Source organism: Mya arenaria, chromosome 4 (assembly GCF_026914265.1).
Source record: "Mya arenaria isolate MELC-2E11 chromosome 4, ASM2691426v1".
Taxonomy (NCBI): domain Eukaryota; kingdom Metazoa; phylum Mollusca; class Bivalvia; order Myida; family Myidae; genus Mya; species Mya arenaria.
In genome coordinates this window covers 56,898,667-56,919,562 of record NC_069125.1, presented here as the reverse complement: position 1 = coordinate 56,919,562, position 20,896 = coordinate 56,898,667, and the positions used below count along the sequence as shown (strand labels likewise).

Genomic DNA, 20,896 nt, shown 5'->3' with positions numbered 1-20,896 from the left:
AGCTAAAGAGTTTTAAGGAATATACGCCCGTTTAATTTGTGGTTATATTAATTTGTTTACTGGTAAATGAAAACAGTTATTACGTATACTATATAAAAGTAAACAACAATTTGTAACTGTAATTAAGTGCAATTGACATCGGCTCTACCTATCTATCAACGAGTGTTCCCAGTTAGTTCGTCATCTTACACTATTTAAAAAAACGGAAACAATTCTACATCAAGAATTCAGTCGTGTATGGATAAGTTATGGCTGTGCAACATATTGCAGAATTTTAATTACGGTGTCCTGAAAATTATAAAATGATTTGAAACTTTAAAACGATAACCAAAAAAAGGTGCAAAATTGCATGTTCACATTTAAATGAAATTAATTGCTATAGAAGCATTTTAATCTGATGTTTTGACAAAAAACAAATTCAGTATTTTGTACTGATGAAAATTGTTTATCACTTAGAACACATGACAATGAAAAAGAAAGATGGCTAAAATTCAAGGTTAATAAAGTTTGTCCCCCTACCGTTGATGGCATTTTCATCAAACAATCATGCGAGCTAAAACAAACAGTCTGTTTTATATTGATCTAATAAGAAGAAATGCTGTAAATATTCTGAAGTATAAGTACCAACGCATTATAACGAATGTTATGACGAAAAACAAATTCGTTCGGATAAATGTAATGTTGTGTCCAGACAGAATTTGGAGCCAGGTCCTTCAAATTTAATGTTCTCAATCCGAATTATGAACAAATACATTAAGGTCATTAAAAAGCCTTCATATATTATTAAGATAAAAACTTCACCTCTCTTGATAACAATGGTTAGACTAAGAGTCTCATACAAGTTCACACTTATTATTGTACTCAATTATTTAATGGATTTGAAATGAAAAAATCTTCAGTTACGGTCGGAACCAATGTCTGAATCTTTTCACGCGCGTTTCTATTAAAGGGTTAATGCGCACAAATGAATTTTAATGATAAACACAATAAAAGCTATGGTTTAGCTAGAAAATAAAATAATCGTCATCAATGTTTTTCTTTAATCAATAGCTACGTGGCCACAAATTCCCCAGTAAAAAACATCAAAATATCGCTACAATGTAATATATTTATTTTTTATTTTTACTTATTTGGTTAGTCAAATGAGTTAATGCATTAAAATTAGAATAAAAGAACTTACATCAACCTATATTGTGTGCCATTAAAACAATATCTGATCTCTGAGTCAAATTATTAAAAGGTTTGTTGACAAAATAATTATATGGCAAATGATAACTCAGAGACCAGCATTAGTTGCATGAAAAGAAATGTGGTTATTGGTTTATAGCAACAAAACAATATAATTCTAGCATGTGTAATCATGTGTTAGCACCTAACGGTATTAAAAATGAGTAACTAGAGCCTAAACCATCTAAATGTTTCAATGACTTATCGCAACATTGGTCTTTATTAAATTTTAACAAAAAAAATAGTTATTACCAGCGCCTGTTTAATTTGTCCCAACTGGCATATATACAACCCATCTATTTAAATATTCGAGTCCAGTACTGTACATGATAAATTGTCCATTTTTGAGTCAGGAATGTTTACAGTCAAGTTGTTGTTTTATCATGTAGTCGATTGTGCGTTATTGAATTCAACACGTGTTCGCACTGAACAGGCACACTAAGAAAAAATATTAATAACGAAACACAAATGTGAAATGTGTTGTACATAATTATCGTACTTTTTTCAATATTTAATGAAATAAAACTTGATGTAAAATGATGCCAATCGTCATATGATTTTTGAAAACGAATTTGTTTGGAAAAACAGTAAGTACTTTTAACATTATACGCCTTAGTATCTCTTCCAAACGACTCATTTTTACGTTAACGAGATACTTAATGCGTGCTTTAACGAGATACTAAGTCGTTTTAAAAAAACGAAGTCGTTATAACGAAATATTAAGCCGTTTCACTAGACTAAGTCGTTGTAAGGAGATACAAGACGCTAAGCTGTTATATCCAGAAACTCGTTTGAAAGAGATAATTACAATATACTTCGAGTGAAAGATGATTTTAACAGAATCTAGTTTATAAATATGTTTTAACAGTGCTAATCAGGGGTATTATGTTAACGTTGGTGTTACGTAGCGAAACAATAATTATATTGATAATGTCCCTGTATTTAAAACAAAATTGGATTGAAATGATCCAAATAAGTGTTGCTTAATTATAAGACTTATTAGGCCATGGCAAATGACAATTTCGAAAATCAAGTAATTCCGTATGATTTTTATCGGCTGTCGAACCTTGAAAATTTACCATTGTTTCTCCCGCCTTGAACGAGCTTTATTAGCTTCCATTGTATGCCGATACATGCAATTAACGCTTTCTGTAGGCAAAATAAAATGCCAACAATATTGTTAACTTGCAGCCATTTTGGAGGAGAAAGGCCGTACTTGCAAATATATTGGTTCATTCCCGAGGGACCTTTTTATCAATTTAGAGCATTAAGGAACAAATTGATTGTATCAAGTTGAATTTCTACTGGCTTCCTCAATATTAAACGAAGCCTGGAATAAATGATTCGGTACAAATCATATTTGCATAAAATTATGTTGAAAGATAATGAATATGTCATTCTGTTTTGTGTTATATCTGTATTGAATAATGCTATTATTATAATGGATATTTGCAGTTCATTTAGACATATTTTATCTTACAATATGAAAACACGAGCGCACAAATATGATTGCAGCGAAAGGCCCCAGGTCCATTATGCTTTTAAGAAAGCAAATAAAACAAGTGTCTTCAGGTTTATGAAACCGTGTCTATTTATTTACGAATTAACTATTAACTCTTAAGATGGCAGTTGCGTAACATACGAAAGTAATGTAAAATATAGGCTACCTTGTTTTATACAGATTACAAGAAAGGAAGAGATAACAGGAGATACTTTGCATTTAACTCAACATCTGCACTTTGCATTTAACTCAACATTTAACTCAACATCTGCACTTTGCATTTAACTCAACATCTGCCCGTTGCATTTAACTCAACATCTGCACTTTGCATTTAACTCAACATCTGCCCTTTGCATTTAACTCAACATCTGCCCTTTGCATTTAACTCAACATCTGCCCGTTGCATTTAACTCAACATCTGCACTTTGAATTTAACCCAACATCTGCCCTTTGCATTTAACTCAACATCTGCCCTTTGCATTTAACTCAACATCTGCCCTTTGAATTTAACTCAAAATCTGCCCTTTGCATTTAACTCAACATCTGCCCTTTGCATTTAACTCAACATCTGCCCTTTGCATTTAACTCAACATCTGCCTTCCTTTATAATGTTTTGATTAATGTTTAAATGTAGCAGGAAGTGTGTGTATGTAAAGAATGAAACTTTGATCCAATGAATTATTGTTCAGGCGAGTCTTGAATATACCGCTGAATGTTCACACTAGGTTAAACTGAGAATATGTATACCTTTTCGGATGCTATGTTCATGGCCAGTGTATTCACATATCAAAATGGAAAATTAATATTTAAGTAATTGCAAATATTGCAGGTCATTCTGCCATTTTTACTGTGTTTATTATTATTTCCTTTTGATGTTACTTCAATGATAAAATAAGCGACCGAAAGTAGAAATAACATCATTGTCGTCATTTGGTAAGCTTAGTGTTTTTGGGTGCACTCCTTAAAATTGCGATGTTAAAAAAATATTTAGGAGGATGTTTACTAGAAGCAAAAACAACTTACATACTGGTGATATCGGTATTATTACATATTTTGTATTCACTATAACCAAAGCTCATTTCTTTTTAAAATGGTTTCTTTCTGCTACTTCTATTATTCTAAGAACTATTTCTACTAAAATATTTACTAGACCACATCATTACCATGCTTGTTTATTCCCACTGGCTTCCCGCAAACATGCTTAAAAATGGTACCGTTTATCAGCACTTCAGTGCTAAGCTTTGTGTATGATGTCATTACTGTTGAGTTTGATACTGTAACAATTGTTTCAAGTTGCGAATAACTATATTATTGAACTTAAAGTCATGGTCAATATATCTATGTGTAGGCAGCCTACATTTATTGTCATTGTAATTGTTTTGAGAGCAATTGTACTTCTAAAACGAAATACCATTGGTTCTTGGTAACATATTTCTTTATTTACTTTGTTGAGCATAGGAATTCCTGAAATGTTTTGTTCTTTATTTCTTTTGGAAAGAGATATGATACCACATAGTAAGCCAAGATAACTACAAACAACAAAGCTCGGAACACAGACGGGGGTAATAGACTCATTTTGCAATAAAGTGTGAATTATACGTAAATCATTTTAAGGATCTGTCTGAACTTTGTACAACATGAAGATATAAATAAATAGAGCAGAAAGTACTTTGTAAAACTTGAAGGGTTAAAAGGTATTACTTTTACAACGTTTTATTATATTCTCCAGCGGTGGGTATTCATCACACACCTGTCGATGATGCCACTTCATCAATAGACAACATGAGTGCCATCAGCGAGGCATTAGATGGCTTTTTAAAAGTATATCAAGGAGTGCAGTTGGTGCTCCTCGCTCGTTTCAACATGTGTGGATTTACTGTTAGTCAATAACTATTTTTCAAAAGTTATCTCCAAAGATAATCTGAGGATTAAATGTGTTAATGTTTTACCTGACAGGTGAGAATGATATGTTTTCTGCCCAACGATTACCACAGTGCCGTTCCAAGAAATGCGATTTGACAGATCAGTAAATGAAAAGAGTAATGTCATAGATACAGATCTGAGGTTAAAAGGTACAAGAAGGATAGGAGATCCGTTCTTTATGACCAGGATTGTTCAGTAGACGGGTTCGAACTATTTAAAGTTTATAAAACGTTGCAAAATGGAAGAAGTTATGCAAAGAAATAAATGCCACTCATCTTTGATATTTGTGTCAAATGGTAAAGTAACGACCATGTCCAAAATACAATTTACTGAAACCAAATAAAATCAAATGTGTACATAAATCTGTCCAAACATTTACAGAGAGGATAACTGTTTGTTTCAGAAACAGATTGGAATATATTTCACCGTCTAAGAACCAAAATATGTTGTATTGAAAGAGCAACGAAAGTCGGTATATAATTGAAACATCAATCACTTAAGGCTGATTTTATCCTACTTCTTTTTTTTTTCTTATCAAATGTCTTTTCAATTTGCACCGATACCATGGCAACGGAAAAAGTATGTGGCTCTTGGATTAACAACATACCAATTTCATTATTTCCAATCTGATATTCTAGTTTCATGCTTTATAATTGTAAGTCTTCTCTGACATATATGGACATCTCCCATCATAAACGGTAACATCTATTTATAGGTCGATCTTACATTTTTTTGCAAAATGAGAGAATAAAGATATAATATATATACATGTAAGCAAAACATACTTAACGTTCGTCGTTATCGAAATTCAATGACTGCTTTTGATAATTAGCTTGTATTGTAATTCCAACCTTCTTATCATAAGCATCAAAATATTGTAACAAAACAAAATCATGAATGTTGTTCTCCGTAAACTCGAATCCACTTAGCGGCGGGATATGATATCGTTAATTCGTCTCTTTTTAATTGTATGAACATATATTGTATAGCAGACGTTATATCTCGTTGAAATGTTGTTGTTTAACTATCACTCTTGATTGATTTATGAAACACAATATTGGAATTTAGAAATTGAAAATCTCGAAGAGACTAAAATAAACGTGACTGTTTTAATACGGCCTCCTGGTGGTTTAATGAACAACATAAAATTAACCGAAAAAATCTTTTTCTTTTTTATTGCTCTTGATTACAGCCTTTCTGTTGAATCATTGATACCATTCCGACCGAGCGCCACGCCATGCTCAAGACAATGGCGTGTAGAGAGAGAGTATTTATTGGTTGTATTGGCACAGAGCGAGAGAGTTACAGCCGTTCAGTCATTTTTGCCGTCGATCCCGATGTGCCAACCGCCTATTATCTATGATAGGAGTTTTACTCTCATTGTAAACGAATTCATTCTCTTGGCGAAGAACAAGTTCTAATAAATAAATAAGAACTATCCGGGAGTGTATATTTTAGTGATAAGATGATTCATATGATTGTTGTTGCGGTGGATTGTGGTGTTAGTTTGTAAGATAAGATATCTTTCAGGTGGGTAACTGTGCATGTAAATAATATTGTAAAATATTCATTCAATAATTTCAACTTCCTGATTTTACTTTTGCTATGCAATTGCTCTGTTTGTTTGTATTTAAAGAAAATTGTAAAATAACTGTTCTTGAAAAATAGGCCCGGTGTGGGTTCGGAAAGTAACGCTAGTAGTTTTGAAGAAATAAATGTGAATTGTGTAAGTGGTGCTATAAATGCTATATAAAACTTGATCTTAATACTTTACAGATTAATTTTACATTGAAGATGCATTCTTTCATCTAAACTAAATAGATAATTTATTGTGAATATAGAGATGTTTTTCTTGGAGTGGATGTAATCGATAAAACATGATTTTGTTTAGATAGGTATAATTCATTATAAGTTTACGACTTCTTTATCCTTTCTTATACACGGGTATTAATATTTTGGAGTAAATCGGCCCATTAAGTTGGTAAAACGTTTGGAAACATGTTTTTAATATACTATAACATCATCGAACCACATTAATAGGTTGAAGTAAAAAACAGTTTAAACTTGAACCCAACATATTTAAATAATTTTCTGTGAGCGGTTGCTCTCATTATTTGTTTCAGTTATTGTATTTAAACTAACTTATGCAAGCGAGGGAATGCGCTTTTTCTTGATTTTTTTTTAATTTTGGTAACTGTCTTTTTTTTGAGTAACCGAGAAATATTTGTCAAATGTATTGTGTTTCAAATTTCATTTTAAGCTGCACTCTCACAGATTGAACGTTTTGACAACGTTTTTTATTTTTTGTCTTGGAATGAGCCATTTTTTTGCGAAAATTCATGGAAACCAGTTATATAAGACTGCAGACAAAAAATTAGATCGCAGATTTTTATATATAAGTTCAAAAATTGATGTTTTATGGATTTTTCTTAAACCGTTAGTAAATGTTTAAGGCATAAAATATTAATTTTCGAACCGAAATATGAAAATCAACGAACTGATTTTTTGTCAGCAATCTAATATCATTGGTTTGCAGATATTTACGTAAAAAATTGCTCTTTCCAAGACAAAATATAAAAAATGTAAAAAAGGTATATCTATGAGAGTGCAGCTTTAAAAGCGAGACAGACAAGTCGCACATTGTCTAGCATTTAAAGGAAACAATTAAGGAATAAAAGTTAATTTGTGTTGCGATCTGTTCGCCTTAATTAGGCCAAAAAAAAATAATTGTTTGTTAAGGGTAACCTTCCCAAATTTTCTAGGTAGGGATTTTTTTATTTTATTTTTTAAAATCTGTCGTAAATTCAGAGTGTTTTCTTGCACATGGCAGTCTTTCCTACATTACTGTCATTGCCTGACTTTGTTTTATCATATAAACAATAATTCTGATTGAAATCTGCATTTATCCGCCCTTCGTAACTCTCTATTCGCTAACGAATATTTGTTTTGCTCAGAAACGGAAAAAATAGTTAGGGTCGGCGCATGTTTATAGGTAGGTCCTTAATTAAAATCATTTTAATTCAAGTAAGAAACATTACCTATATCAATTATTCAATAGAATTCTAATCTGAAGTAAAATATATCGATATATAAAGAAGGCGCGTTTGATGCAGTTTCCATGATTAATTGTAAACATTGAGCTAACTTAATGTTTATTTTATATTTAAGCCTGTATTACCCTTGATTTTAATTCAAATCAAGAATGATGGGTAGTATAAGTCGTTATGGAGAAATATTCTGATTTGTTCCTGCGTTGTTGATGTGTTTTTTTAATATAAGCGCTTTACTCGTACATTACACATTATGGTATTTAAGTTTTACATCAAATATGTTACACTCGTTTTCTAACGAGCTAAAAACCGGTTCCTGCAAATCAAAAATGCTATAATCAGTGTATAAAGGTAACTTATGTTTCGGTAAACTATGAAAGTTAGGTGTATTAATCCTAGAGTGTATTCCCTGTACTGGATGTAACACGATGGTGGTCTCTGCAGGAAGCACTCCTTGTAATAAAGATATCAGATAAGGATTCTTTATTAATAGAGACGGAAACATGTAAAACGTCCATTTGAATGCGCTAAATACACTGAGAAATGTATGTGATTGCAGCATGCATTTTTGTAAGAAGAAATATTTAAGAGGCAAGTATTGTAAAGATCAAGGATGACACAATCTATTAAGTGTTTAATAGTATTTTAAAATGCAAACTTTGTGAAAAATGACAAACTACTCAACAATACCTTGATATAATTTTGAGCTTGAAAAACATTTACAAGTAAATATTATTTCTATTTCGTAGTCAGTCGGAAGTTTACTTTGGACGTTCCCTAGCGACTGAGATGGTTCTTTAAATACTTGATGGATAAACTTCTTTTTGTGTGGTTTCATTACTAAAAGCTATACTATTTGTCAAAGAGAATACATATAAATACTACTTTTTTAAATAGATAACGTGTATGATATTGATGTTGGCCATGTAGCAAATCATTCGACGGTGTTCGAACACTTATTTCAGTTTCACCTTCAGGTATAAGATTGATGATCACGGTATCTAAGAGCGGCATGCCGATTGTAATGAATAATCAATCACATTATATTCATTCATCATGATAACTATATACCTGTAACCAAACGTTCTAACGTTATGGTGATACTGGGACAAAAAACGGAGGCATTTGTCAAGATAATCAGTGGCTACGGTTAAAACATTGAACAACTAAATGTGTGCCATTAAAATATTGTCAAGAACAAATTTCATTTAAAGAAAACTGGTACTCGCAAGTTATCGCTTGTCGATGTACGAATTGACCAAGTTAAGCATGCGATAAAAAGAGCAGTTGATAACGCGTCTAGCTAATTTACATACGGTCAGTGGTTACTATATGAAACCCAGTTCACCAATGCCGATACACTTGGAAGTGACTTTTATTACTTTGTTTGTGATAATAAACATATAGAGGAATCTTTCCGGAGGATAACTAAGCTAACATGATCTTTTTGTCTCAAATGCGCATTTATAAAGTATTCATATACGTTTCAGAACTAAACCATAAAACTAAAACTTGAATGTATATTTGTTAACAAATACCATACATATTTGTTATAATTAATAATCTCACATTTGAATTTTGTATATAAATACAAAATTATTTTCCCACATTTAAAAACCCGTCAATATCCCAATTGACATAGCAGTTATCACACACTTATGAATAACAATCAAACATATGTTATTTTTCATCTTCCAATCATTATTGGATGTCTCATATTGAAATGTTTTTGTTCCAATAACTCAATAATTATTTTTGAGGAACGAAGACGGATGTTATATTTTGTTTTATGGTAATCACCCAAACATCAACAAACATCTTGCATATTAACTTAGGAATTTTGTTTTCGTCCAAAGTCTTATTTTAATACTGTTAGAACGTAAAGCATAAATGTTTCAACACCTTCCTCCACAAATATCTGAGAAACATATCACCTTAATTACCTACGTCACCCTGACATTAATTGTGTCCTAGACCTTTCCATTCTGTCCTAGACCTTTCCATTCTGTTCTAGACCTTTCCATTCTGTCCTAGACCTTTCCATTCTGTTCTAGACCTTTCCATTCTGTCCTAGACCTTTTCATTCTGTCCTAGACTTTCCATTCTGTCCTAGACCTTTCCATTGTGTTGAGTATTCAAGCAACCAACGCCGTTTCTTTTCATGCTTACATACAAAACAGTTCATCTAAAGTTTCTTATTACGCCATTTAAAACACAATATCACCACTTGTCTGCATTACCCGACCGTCAGGTCTGAATTATTTAGTAAATATCTATCTTCTGTGAGCTTAGGATAAGTATGCATATGTACGGATTTTAATACGTGCCAAACGCGTGGCGTTTCCACCAGCAATTTAATCGTGTAAAATACCACTTAAACGTGCTTTAGTCTTTTAATTGGCAACAGTTTACCCAATTAACCTTGTCCGCTCTATTACTATACAAAATAATCCATATCTTTAGAACAATCTTTGTAACACTGTTTATTGGCATACTATCTGGAATGCAGTTCAGTTGCCAGCCTGATCGCTTCAGTGTCTCGTATTAAATCACGCACAATCTAACTAGTACCTTTTTAAATCTCTTTCCGCACCTGATAATCCAACAATAGATACTGGATACTCTGTATTCGTTTTTATTCCATTTACTTAAGTGTAGAGGACAAAAATCGTTCTATGACCTTTAATGCGAAAACAAAGTTTTAACGATGTAACATCAGCCAGGGGCGTAGCTAGGCCGTTTCGAAGTATACACACAATTGCGGTTGCAATGGGCGGAATGCCCTTATGGGGGTCAGGAGGGCTCCGCCACCTGGAGCTCTCGGTTTTGTCATAGGTCAGAATGGTACTATATTGCAAAATAAATTTCTTAGTACAGGATCATCAGCATGTAACCAACGAATTTTCAATTCAAAAATGTTATGTCTAAAACCGCTTCGTAGGAAATTCAAAAATGGAAATTGTCTTAAATAACGAAAATGCAAATGAACGTTTGTTAAAAGGTTTTCCTAAGCTCATATAACATTTTCAACACGAAACAAACTTCTATAAACGAGGCTCTTACTGAATAAAAAGATTTTTTTTAGATCTCACATATTCAAAAAAGGCGGCCCGCGAACGCTTCACTCCCCTTACCCTTTAGTTTTAATTGCATTTTTGGCCCCAACTATTTTCTGACTTGTGCGACGAATTGTACGCACGGGCGTATTGTGCGTATCGGCAGCTACGCCACTGACAGCACCGTATCATTCCCTGTGTATTTTATACTTTCTTGAAGCATTTAAATTTGCCTCTAAAGGCAACATGACAAATTACAGTGTCATCTTAGTTACCGTCGTCCGTAGTTCTTTCGATATTATTGACATTTTACTAACACAAATAATGATTTCTTTTCGCTGTTAAACATCAACGTCGATAAAACCCGTTTGTTTTAATGTAATTGGTCATGTATAACATATTGGATTGGATAAACTAAGATCAAATTATGAAGCTAATTAATTAAACCTCACACAATGCAAATTTTCTGAGAAAATAATATCACCGATAACAGTGTGTGTATACCATGTGATAAATTGCGTCATAAATGCTACGTCGGAAGGCAATATTTTGCTTCAAATAAACACTTCGAAGAAAGATAACTCGCTATTTCTTCACCATTTTTAATGAAACATTCGATCTTTATCAGAGTTTGATTGAGAGTTCAGTTTCATAAAACACTTCGACAAACCTTTTCACAATACGACCGTCTGACGTAGCACTATCAAAACATTATTTTTGAAAAAGGTTTGTCGAAGTGTTTGATGAACTTAGTGACCTTATCAAACTTCGGTAATAAAACGAAGGCGGGGCCTTTTAAGCCGCAAAGACTGCCCTTTGTTTCATTTAAAATGGTGTATAAGAAAAGTTATCTTTGATTTAAGTCTCTATTTTAAGCAAAATAATGCCTTCCGTCGTAGCATTTATGACGTAATTTATCACGTGGTATATACACACCCTGGATTATGATATTTGGTGACATCTTCAAATGTCTTGGACTTTTGGCTTTTGTGGTCAACATTAAGAAAAAGCTTTTGCCAAATATAATGCCTGTATATAAGGTCGTTTTATATTTAGATTGATTTAATAGTTTTCTGATTATACTCTCATTGTTTCTTTTTTTGTAATGGAGTCAGAGCATTATTTCCGTTGTTCTTATAGCAAATAATTCTCACGTTTGCACTTGCGTATTTTGTTAAGAAACATTATTTTGTATTAATGTGCATGATGAAAAAAAATCAGTGAAAGAATTGAAGCACTCATGGTTAATTAATGAGAAACTGCAGTTAATGCAGCTACATTTCGATATAATCATTCGTTGTCGATCACTCATTTTCAGTGCGTGCTTATTTTTAACATGCACCACGACACATCATATAAATAATTCAATGTATGAATTCGATTAAAGTAAGCGTTGTACAGCGTTACACAGAATCCTTTGAGACATCTTTTAAGCCTGCAATAGTTTAGTTTAAAGTTGTCCGTTTTATTTATAATCAGTGTTGTCAGGTAAAATAAAACATATCGAGCAGTGTAGTAATTATTATTGAAAAAAAACAAACGCATATACAATATTAATGGATTAGTGAATGTATTTCTTTAAAGCTGCTCTCTCACAGATTGAATGTTTTGACAACTTTTTTTTTATTTTTTGTCTTGGGACGAGCCAATTTTTGCGAACATCCATGGAAACCAATCATATAAGACTGCTGACAAAAATTAGATCGCAGATTTTTATATCTAAGTTCAAAAAATGATGTTTAATGCATTCTTATATCGTTGCTTTGCAGATATTTATGCAAATTTTTGCTCTTTCCAATAATATAAGTTGTAAAAATGGTATATCTGTGAGATTGCAGCTTTAAAAGTATATGTTTATGTTTCTCCCCCCCCCCCTCTTGTAACCCTGGCAATGGGTATGTTTTTTATTAATATCTCAGTTTGCGTTTTTCCGGACTCACTTAATATATATGGTTTAAGTATAATGAGAATAAAATAAATAATGCTTTATTTCAATAAATTCAAAACCTCATGATATTATGCAATGTGTGCTTCTATAAATTCATTCGTCTGAACACTAACATTTTAAATAAATTGTGGATTACCAAGGACGATGAGAAAATGCCAAAGTTCCTGAAGTCATTATTAATATATACAAGGAACACTTTTCACTCTTTATTAACCACCGCGTATATCACAGGTGCATTTTATCCAGGAAATTGTAGCTAATGATCCCAAGAGGTGATAGACGCCATTTGTAACATGTCATCGATTAGCAGGCAAGATAATCCAGTATATGTACGGAAGTTTCCTCTAACATGGTGAATAACGTCTGATCTTAACAATGAAATATTGAGCCACTTCACCCAGTTGATCATTTCGTAAAATGTTTTCACTGAAATGCATTTACATGTGGTAACTTGTTGGCGCTGATGGCTGCTATTTGCGTATACATTTAGACGAAATTTTGATTTTAAAATGAGCTTAATTGTATAGAATAGTAAAAACTCAATGAATTTAGATTAATCTACATCGATACAAACGCCTTTTTTTACTCCAGATTACTAGTAGTAGCTTAAAATCTGTGAAGATACTAGTTGTAAACCTGCTATATTTGTGGACATAACAAGTCAAGATTTATTTCCAAAGGCGATAGGCACATGGGAAATGTAACTGCACAGTTCTTTTCTTCTTAATCGCTCGTCAGTATTCCTTTAAGGCGATAAATACGCAAACAGGTGTTACACTATCGTGATTACACTGATTACTTAACACTGCATTAAAATTTCATCAGTGAATATATTTATGTACGCACATACTATTTAAGTTTTAAAGCTGCACTTTCACAATTTGACAGATTTTACAAAAAAACAATTGTCTCAGATTCCACTGATTGTGGCCTTAATGCCTTCAATTAAATCATATATGATATGTCACTATAGAACAGATTTCTATTGTTTGGAAAACTGCCGAAAATTTTATTTTTCTTAAAGCGTTAGTAACTCTTTTAGCCATGAAACATCAATTTTTGAACGAAAGTATTACAAACTGAGATCTGATCTTTTGTCAACAGTCTTATATCACTGGTTTCCAGTTTTTGCTCAACAGATCCTTAGACAAAAAATAAAAATAATTTTCAAAATGGTCAATATGTGAGGGTGCAGCTTTAAGGGAAACAGTAACTATACATCTTTTTTACACAAAGAACCATTTAATCGTATATAAATCGCCAATAGATACGTTATATAAGGAACATTAAGCGCATTGGGGTCGTCAATGTTTGATATTTCAACGAAATGCTGAAAACAAACGCAATATATCTGGGTTCTGTTGTTTGGTTAAAAGGTATTGAACTGAGCCAAAAAATATTTCAGTATATGAGGTATGTTATTTAAAAAATATATAGCACACTATCAATTGTTTAAATGATTTGCCAACGTATATGATCAAAGTAAGCATAAGTCTGTCAACCTGTATAATATAAATTCTACAATGCCAGCAGACAACCAATTTATGAGAATATTTTCACCAGAGTGTCATTTATCTTAGCAATTAACAAAAGCTCGAATTACTAGGATAAAAAAACAACAACATTATTTGTAAGAATTTACAGTATTTTGTTCACGTGTTATGCATCGTTATTTCAACACCTTTCCCGAATCAACTTAATTCACCTTAATTTACAGCAGTTTTTTACAAGTTTAAAGTACACGAAATAATGATTATGCGGCATTATAAATGCATTTAAACGTTTTTACATCATTTTTCAGACTGCGAGGATAAAGCTGTGAGAAATATGACAACAATGGAACCCAACCCTCCTTACCTACCGGACAGCAATTACACACAAGATTTCTACCTCTACAACGAGTCCTACTACAATGAAAGTTTCGACTACGAACACTACTTACATGCACGGAGACAGGCTGCAATTTTTGACACCATGGATTTTGAACGAAGGCGTTTCGTGTATGTGTACCATGCGTTCGCCGGCTGTATTGTTCTTTTCAATCTTCTTGTCGCCGTTGCGATCTTAATTAGTCGTAAGCAACGCAAGCATTTCCACAACTGGCTTATTCTTCACATGACAATACTGCACATCCTGTATGGGGCGATTTCTTTACCTTTTTTAGCACAATTGTTTACGACAACTGGTGCCGGTCTTGGAAGCAATGCTGTGTGTAAGCTGTTAAATTTTATAACAGACGTTTTAAACTACATGGCAAATATTTCAACGGGAATTCTTGGCTTTTATCAGTGCATAACAGTCGTGTCTCCAAGACTGCTTAAGAGCGTTTCAAATGCGCTGTTGGTGTCAATCATGATTATCCTGCCATGGTTTGTGGTTTTCATGTTGACAGCTGTATTACGCCTCACAATGTCCGAGGAGCAGTATGGCCAGTGTTACATTGTGTCGGACAAAACAGCCATCATTCTATGGTTTCTATTCTCAAAAGTGCTGCCAATGACACTGATAAGTGCATGTTTTATTACCATGGTAACAATAGCTTGCTTCAAATATAATCTAAACTCCTCCACGTCACGCAACGAGAGACGTTATGATATAACAGTATTTGTGTCCATTTGTTTAGCTTTGTGTATTGCGATGCGATTGCCCTTTTACATAGTATTTTTTGAGCCCGTAACCTACAAGTGCATAACGTCGTTGGGTAACTTGTTCTGCTCTCGCGTTATCTATGGACTTGACACCGCAAACCTTGCGAGCATGGTTCTCATACCACTGGCATATTTGATTCCAAAGGAAGTTATTAAGAGGTGCAGAAAATTCAAGGCTAGACTTCTTTGCAAAACTGTTGACTGTAGCTCTAACAAAAAGAAACAGCAGACGATGGAAATGGTATCCATTCAGTCAACAGACAGATCACTATTGTAAACGGTGGAAGGTTTTTATTAATAAACACTGACCTTAATGTTATTAAGTTATTGACCTAGTTTGTAAAATAAACAAAGCACTAATCATAAAATATTATTATCTTATGAAGAGCTAAATATATTGGTTATTCTGGCAGTGTATTCTGCTCAGTAGATAATCGACGATTATTAACAGACGATACCTTTATAATACTCTTCTCTTTTTCTTTGTATGTTATTTGAATTAACAGATCCAGGTCGTTTGTAGCTTTGCTGAATACGTTTGAACATATCGATCTGTTCCTTTATGTGCACAAACTGTTTTGAGTCTAACGATCAGTTCACACGGCGAATATATCTTTTTTGTATTATCTAGGTATTGTTTTGTTAAACCTAACCATTGCCAGAAGTGTACATTGGATTCAGCTTATACGACTTAAATCGTTGGTTACGTAAGACTTGTCCATACATCAAATTGTGTTTGGGTGGTTTACCTCTCCATAGTGTAAGATCGCATATCAATTAAATGATATAAAACTAAAAAAATATGTCTAAGACAAGTTCTAGTAGGAGAAACGAAGTCAGTTATGTTAACGGCATGTTCTCAGTTACATGAAATGTGCTATGTTTAGCACAAATACACCACCAATGAATGTTTACTTAAGACGTGGAAAATAAATAATAATAAGACACAACCTCCTACAAGTTCGACAGTGAAAGAGTGTATGATCAATGGAAATAAAAACATGCTAAAACAAATGTCAAATTTATTCAGAAGGACGACTTAAATAACTCTTGCTATAGAATGAATTATTTCCTGATATATTTCAGTAACTAAGTGTATGAAAAATGACATAATCTTTGCAACAAGTATTGTACTGAAAAAACAACAGCATTTTAAGTGCAATAAGTTGAGGTGTCAGAAGAATTAATGGAAAATGGCATGGGAAATAATCGACTGTTGAAAGCAAGTCGAGATGATTTAAGTTTCTATGAAGTATTTAGACAAAAATGTCACAAATTCGGCTGACTTATTTAAAAGAATTCTAAGAATTCGTACGGAATTCACATCGACAATAACATAAAGTCATCTTTGTTTTCAGAAATCACCTTACAAATACTTATGTCAATAAAAACATGTAATCATCTTACTTTTTGTGCTTTCTCGATATGTATACATCAAAACAGTTATGTGTTTCCTATTAACGTGTTATTTATCACAATGTGTTTATATTGACGTTATTTATCTTTTCACGACGAATATAAACATCAACCGATTTGATTGTGTTTTCTTCTTTGACTAAAAGTTGTTTAGCGTTATAGCATAATTAACCGTTGTGTTTAGTGTTCTTATCAAGTATACAATTAAAATTTAGCCTTCAATACCATCATCTTAATGGGCAAAGCCTAACTCGCATATCTAGTATATTTGAAGCTAATTTCAGCCTGTCTATGTCAAGTCTAATCATTCAATAACCCCTGGAACCAAAACTCCTGTTTGAATGCACAAGGCGAATGCCTCACGGACCCTGAACCAGAAACCGCCAGCGTACAAGCAACACAGGTAGACTTTGCATGCATCCAAATATCGTTTGTCTGAAATGTTGGCTAATTTCTACAAAAAGATTTACCGGAACTGCAGCAAAAAAAACTATCGTACAAACAAATAATGGCGAATGTTTATCTTACAAGCAAGTTGTTGTGAAATCCAATTTCTTCATTTAATACAAAATTGACAAGAATGTAAATAGACACAGAAACTAAATACACATAATTATACTTGTAAAACAGCAATGTCCTTCAGCTCAGTATCATATATCAAGGGATCTATAATATTGGCATCAGATTGAAATGTTTTTTCCAATGCTTGATCGTTCATTATGAGTTTAATAATTTATTGAATTCAGCTCAAACAATACCGTTTCTAGAGAGAGTATTGAGTCATGAGTTTGTGAGTTTCAAACTGGAGCGATCAAATGATGTGATGAGGCCCGGATTGATAGTAAATTCGACACGGGCATGCTATGCGCATATATCATATAAACGATAAAAAATCCCTGACAAGTTCCAGGGGAATAGACGGAGTCAGTAATAACGACGACATGTTTTAAGTGTCATTAAATGTACGCAAAATGAAATATACCACCAATAGATATTTACTTTAGAGAAAAAGAAATCACAATAGGGCATCATATCTAACAAGTTCGAGTGTGTATGTACCGTTAAATAAAATACATGTTTTTTTTTTTATTGTAGGGACCAGTCGCCGTTGCGTTTACTATTAAAAAGATATATTGGAAAAAACATCGTGGATCTATATTTGGTATATTACTTGATAAAATTAAACTTTGAATGTAGATGCCTTCGGACCACTGTTAATTTTACTATATGTTTATATAGACACTTATCTTGATGAGTCCCAATTTAAAAGAAACAAGGTACTGGCAGCTATATAAAAACCCAAGACACTACACTTAATCACTTGAAAACATCAAATTTACCATTGACCCAGCTGTCACAATTGAGTAGTTATACATAACCCTAAGTTCATGTAGTTAATCGGCTACAAACAACCAGCTTGACATACTATGATTTGTCCAATATTTACACTGTCTATTATTGTTTTCAATGCCGTGTCAAATTATGTTCTATGCAAAAAGAGTACCTGTTTCTTGTCTTAATTTAAACTTTACTAAAATGTTTATTCTTGAACACAAGCATTATTGTCGGCATTAACACCCTGATCTTGATCACTAGGGGCTGATAACTGTGGTCTTGAGACGGATTGGTAATGTTTACGTGCTTTCATTTGATGAGTCAAAACAATATATGTTTTGCACAACATTATGTTAATACTACATGGCAAAATAAAACGTTTCGAACATTTGTCTAAAAAGATAACTACGTAATGAAAATTGCTACTTGAAAGGTAGTTATTTAGCATTGTTTTGAAATGATACATCAAAAGTAACTGTTTTAAATTTCCACAATGTGTCTACATTCGTAGAATTTCTGCACAAATGTGGGTAAAACTCTTATAATGTGTAATTTGTGGTTCAGGAAATGGAACTTCGTCTATGTGAAGTTTATAGTTAAAACACGATATGATATGAAATACATTGTGGGTATTTGGTATTATGTTCAAACGTTGTAGCGATGTTTACCTGTAATAAATTAATTGCTGCACTGCTGTTAAGTTAGGGCACATTAAATTCGTCATAAGGTGTTGTTATATTAGAATGTTCTTGACTGTGATACAATACCAACATATAACCGACAACATATAACCGACAACATATAACCGACAACATATATAACCGACAACATATAACCGACAACATATATAACCGACAACATATAACCGACAACATATATAACCGACAACATATAACCGACAACATCTAACCATATTAAATGGAATCATATTAAAGCTATGTTTTGGTTAATATATAGTGATAACCTTTAACAATTACCTAAAATTCCATTGGAATCATAATGGACTACACACTAGTACACGGTTTGTTTTGTAGAGAAAATAAAATGAAAAATATAAAGCGTTCAAAGTATCTTGCCCAGGAAATCATTTCCAATGGATTAAATCTCACGTATCGTCTATTTGAAGGTGTGTACTTTGTCTATAACAAGCCTAATAAAATAAGATTATTGTTTACGAATATATTTAAACAATAGATCGTACTGGACTCGCAGCAAAATAAATGAAAGATACATCGTGCAAGAACAAGACTAATACGTTATGATTTATTAAAGGAAATGAAAAATAAATTAACATGTAAAACAGCGGCATTCTTCAGGTCAGTAGCATTTATCAGGAAGTATATTTTGGCATCAGTTTAAATTGTGTTTACACTGTTTGATCGTTTTTTAGTATTCAATAATTTATGAGATAAGGTTATAACAGTGCCAATTCTAAATTTATTATCTTATAATATGTGATTTCAAAATAAGTTTTATCGAAGTAAGAATAGAGAATACTACTTGATGTAATTACGGTTTAGTTGTTACACTATTAAATTGACATAAAGTATAAGATGTTTACACTGATGCTGGCATGCCTCCTCAGAAAACTAAAATCAATGATAATAACAATGCGTTAAAACATAAGAAAACCGTGAGACGGAGAGTACACAATATCATGCAATAATAACCTTCTTATCTTGATTACAGTCACATTGTGGTATTTCTCAGACATGTTGTTCAAGATGTAACAGTATCTCACGTCAATACGAATTCGTACTCATTACGTTAACCAAATCAAATGTTTCAATAATATTTACATACACTTAATTTTCATCAAGTTCCTTCGGAACGAATCTACTGTTTCTTTAGGTAATTCTTTGAATTCAATTAAATGTCAAGGACATAAACACAGAGAAATACTCATTGTATGCAAATACCATAGGAGTAATATAGCATCTGCTGGTGAAATTGAGGCAATAAATCTTAATGATTTCATAAGATATTTTATGATTTAAAAGAAAAACGAAATGTCAAAAAACAGTGACTGTTCGTTTATGCGACAAATACGCTTCCGTTACGTATGATCAAGACCTTTCACAACTATTGACGTAAATTTTGATGACTTTTCAAAACCTTTATCATTTGTTCAAAAAGGAATGGTTAAAGATTTAACATTTTCAAATATAAAATTAATTTGGAAAAAGAAATACCTTCATAACTTTTGACGTACGCATTTGATTCAGGTAACGCAACGAATGAAGTGGATAAAGTAAGACTATTAAACAGAACAGAACATAATTTTATTTGATGTTTACACACAAGGTACATAGTCATTGAATATAAATACAATTGAATAACGTGAATTCAACATGTCACATAATACATATTAGATACATACAATGTTTGTAAGTATATATGAATAGTTTGTCATACGAGATTAAGACATTGTGCTCGGTTCTTTTGGTGTTTTGGAGACTTGTAGCATCGATTTTTTTAATAGCGCATATATCGATTAAACGATAAAAAACTGCAACATGTGTGGCGTCATCAGGTTTCGGTAGGAAAAACGAATCGTGTAATGTTTACTTTATGTTATTGATTCAATTAAATAAGACTCCACCTTCTTCATGTTCGAGATTGCATGTACATTGCAATAAAAATGCTCAAAAACATGATACTTTTATTCCAAAAGGACCAGTTAATAATCCGTGCTGACTAAGACATTTCTGTTGTATCTTTTTAACAAAGTGTTTGAAAAATGCTTGACAGTATCTTCTCTAGAAATTTTAAACTTGAACAAACATTATTGA

General features: G+C 32.5%; 1 protein-coding gene across 2 annotated transcripts; it reads left to right on the top strand.

Annotated features, from left to right (window-relative positions):
* The first annotated feature begins 4,570 nt into the window (after nucleotides 1-4,570).
* LOC128231857 (uncharacterized) lies at nucleotides 4,571-16,846 on the top strand. 2 transcript variants are annotated; one of them, XM_052945094.1, is made up of 2 exons: nucleotides 4,571-4,684; nucleotides 14,507-16,846. In XM_052945094.1, exons 1-2 carry the CDS (start codon nucleotides 4,669-4,671, stop codon nucleotides 15,628-15,630), a joined length of 1,140 nt encoding a protein of 379 aa, XP_052801054.1. In that variant the 5' UTR covers nucleotides 4,571-4,668; the 3' UTR covers nucleotides 15,631-16,846. The 2 variants fall into 2 exon arrangements, with proteins under 2 accessions (XP_052801054.1, XP_052801055.1); XM_052945095.1 differs by lacking the exon at nucleotides 4,571-4,684 and adding an exon at nucleotides 5,947-6,181 and having other exon boundaries at nucleotides 14,507-16,845.
* The last annotated feature ends 4,050 nt before the right edge of the window (nucleotides 16,847-20,896 follow it).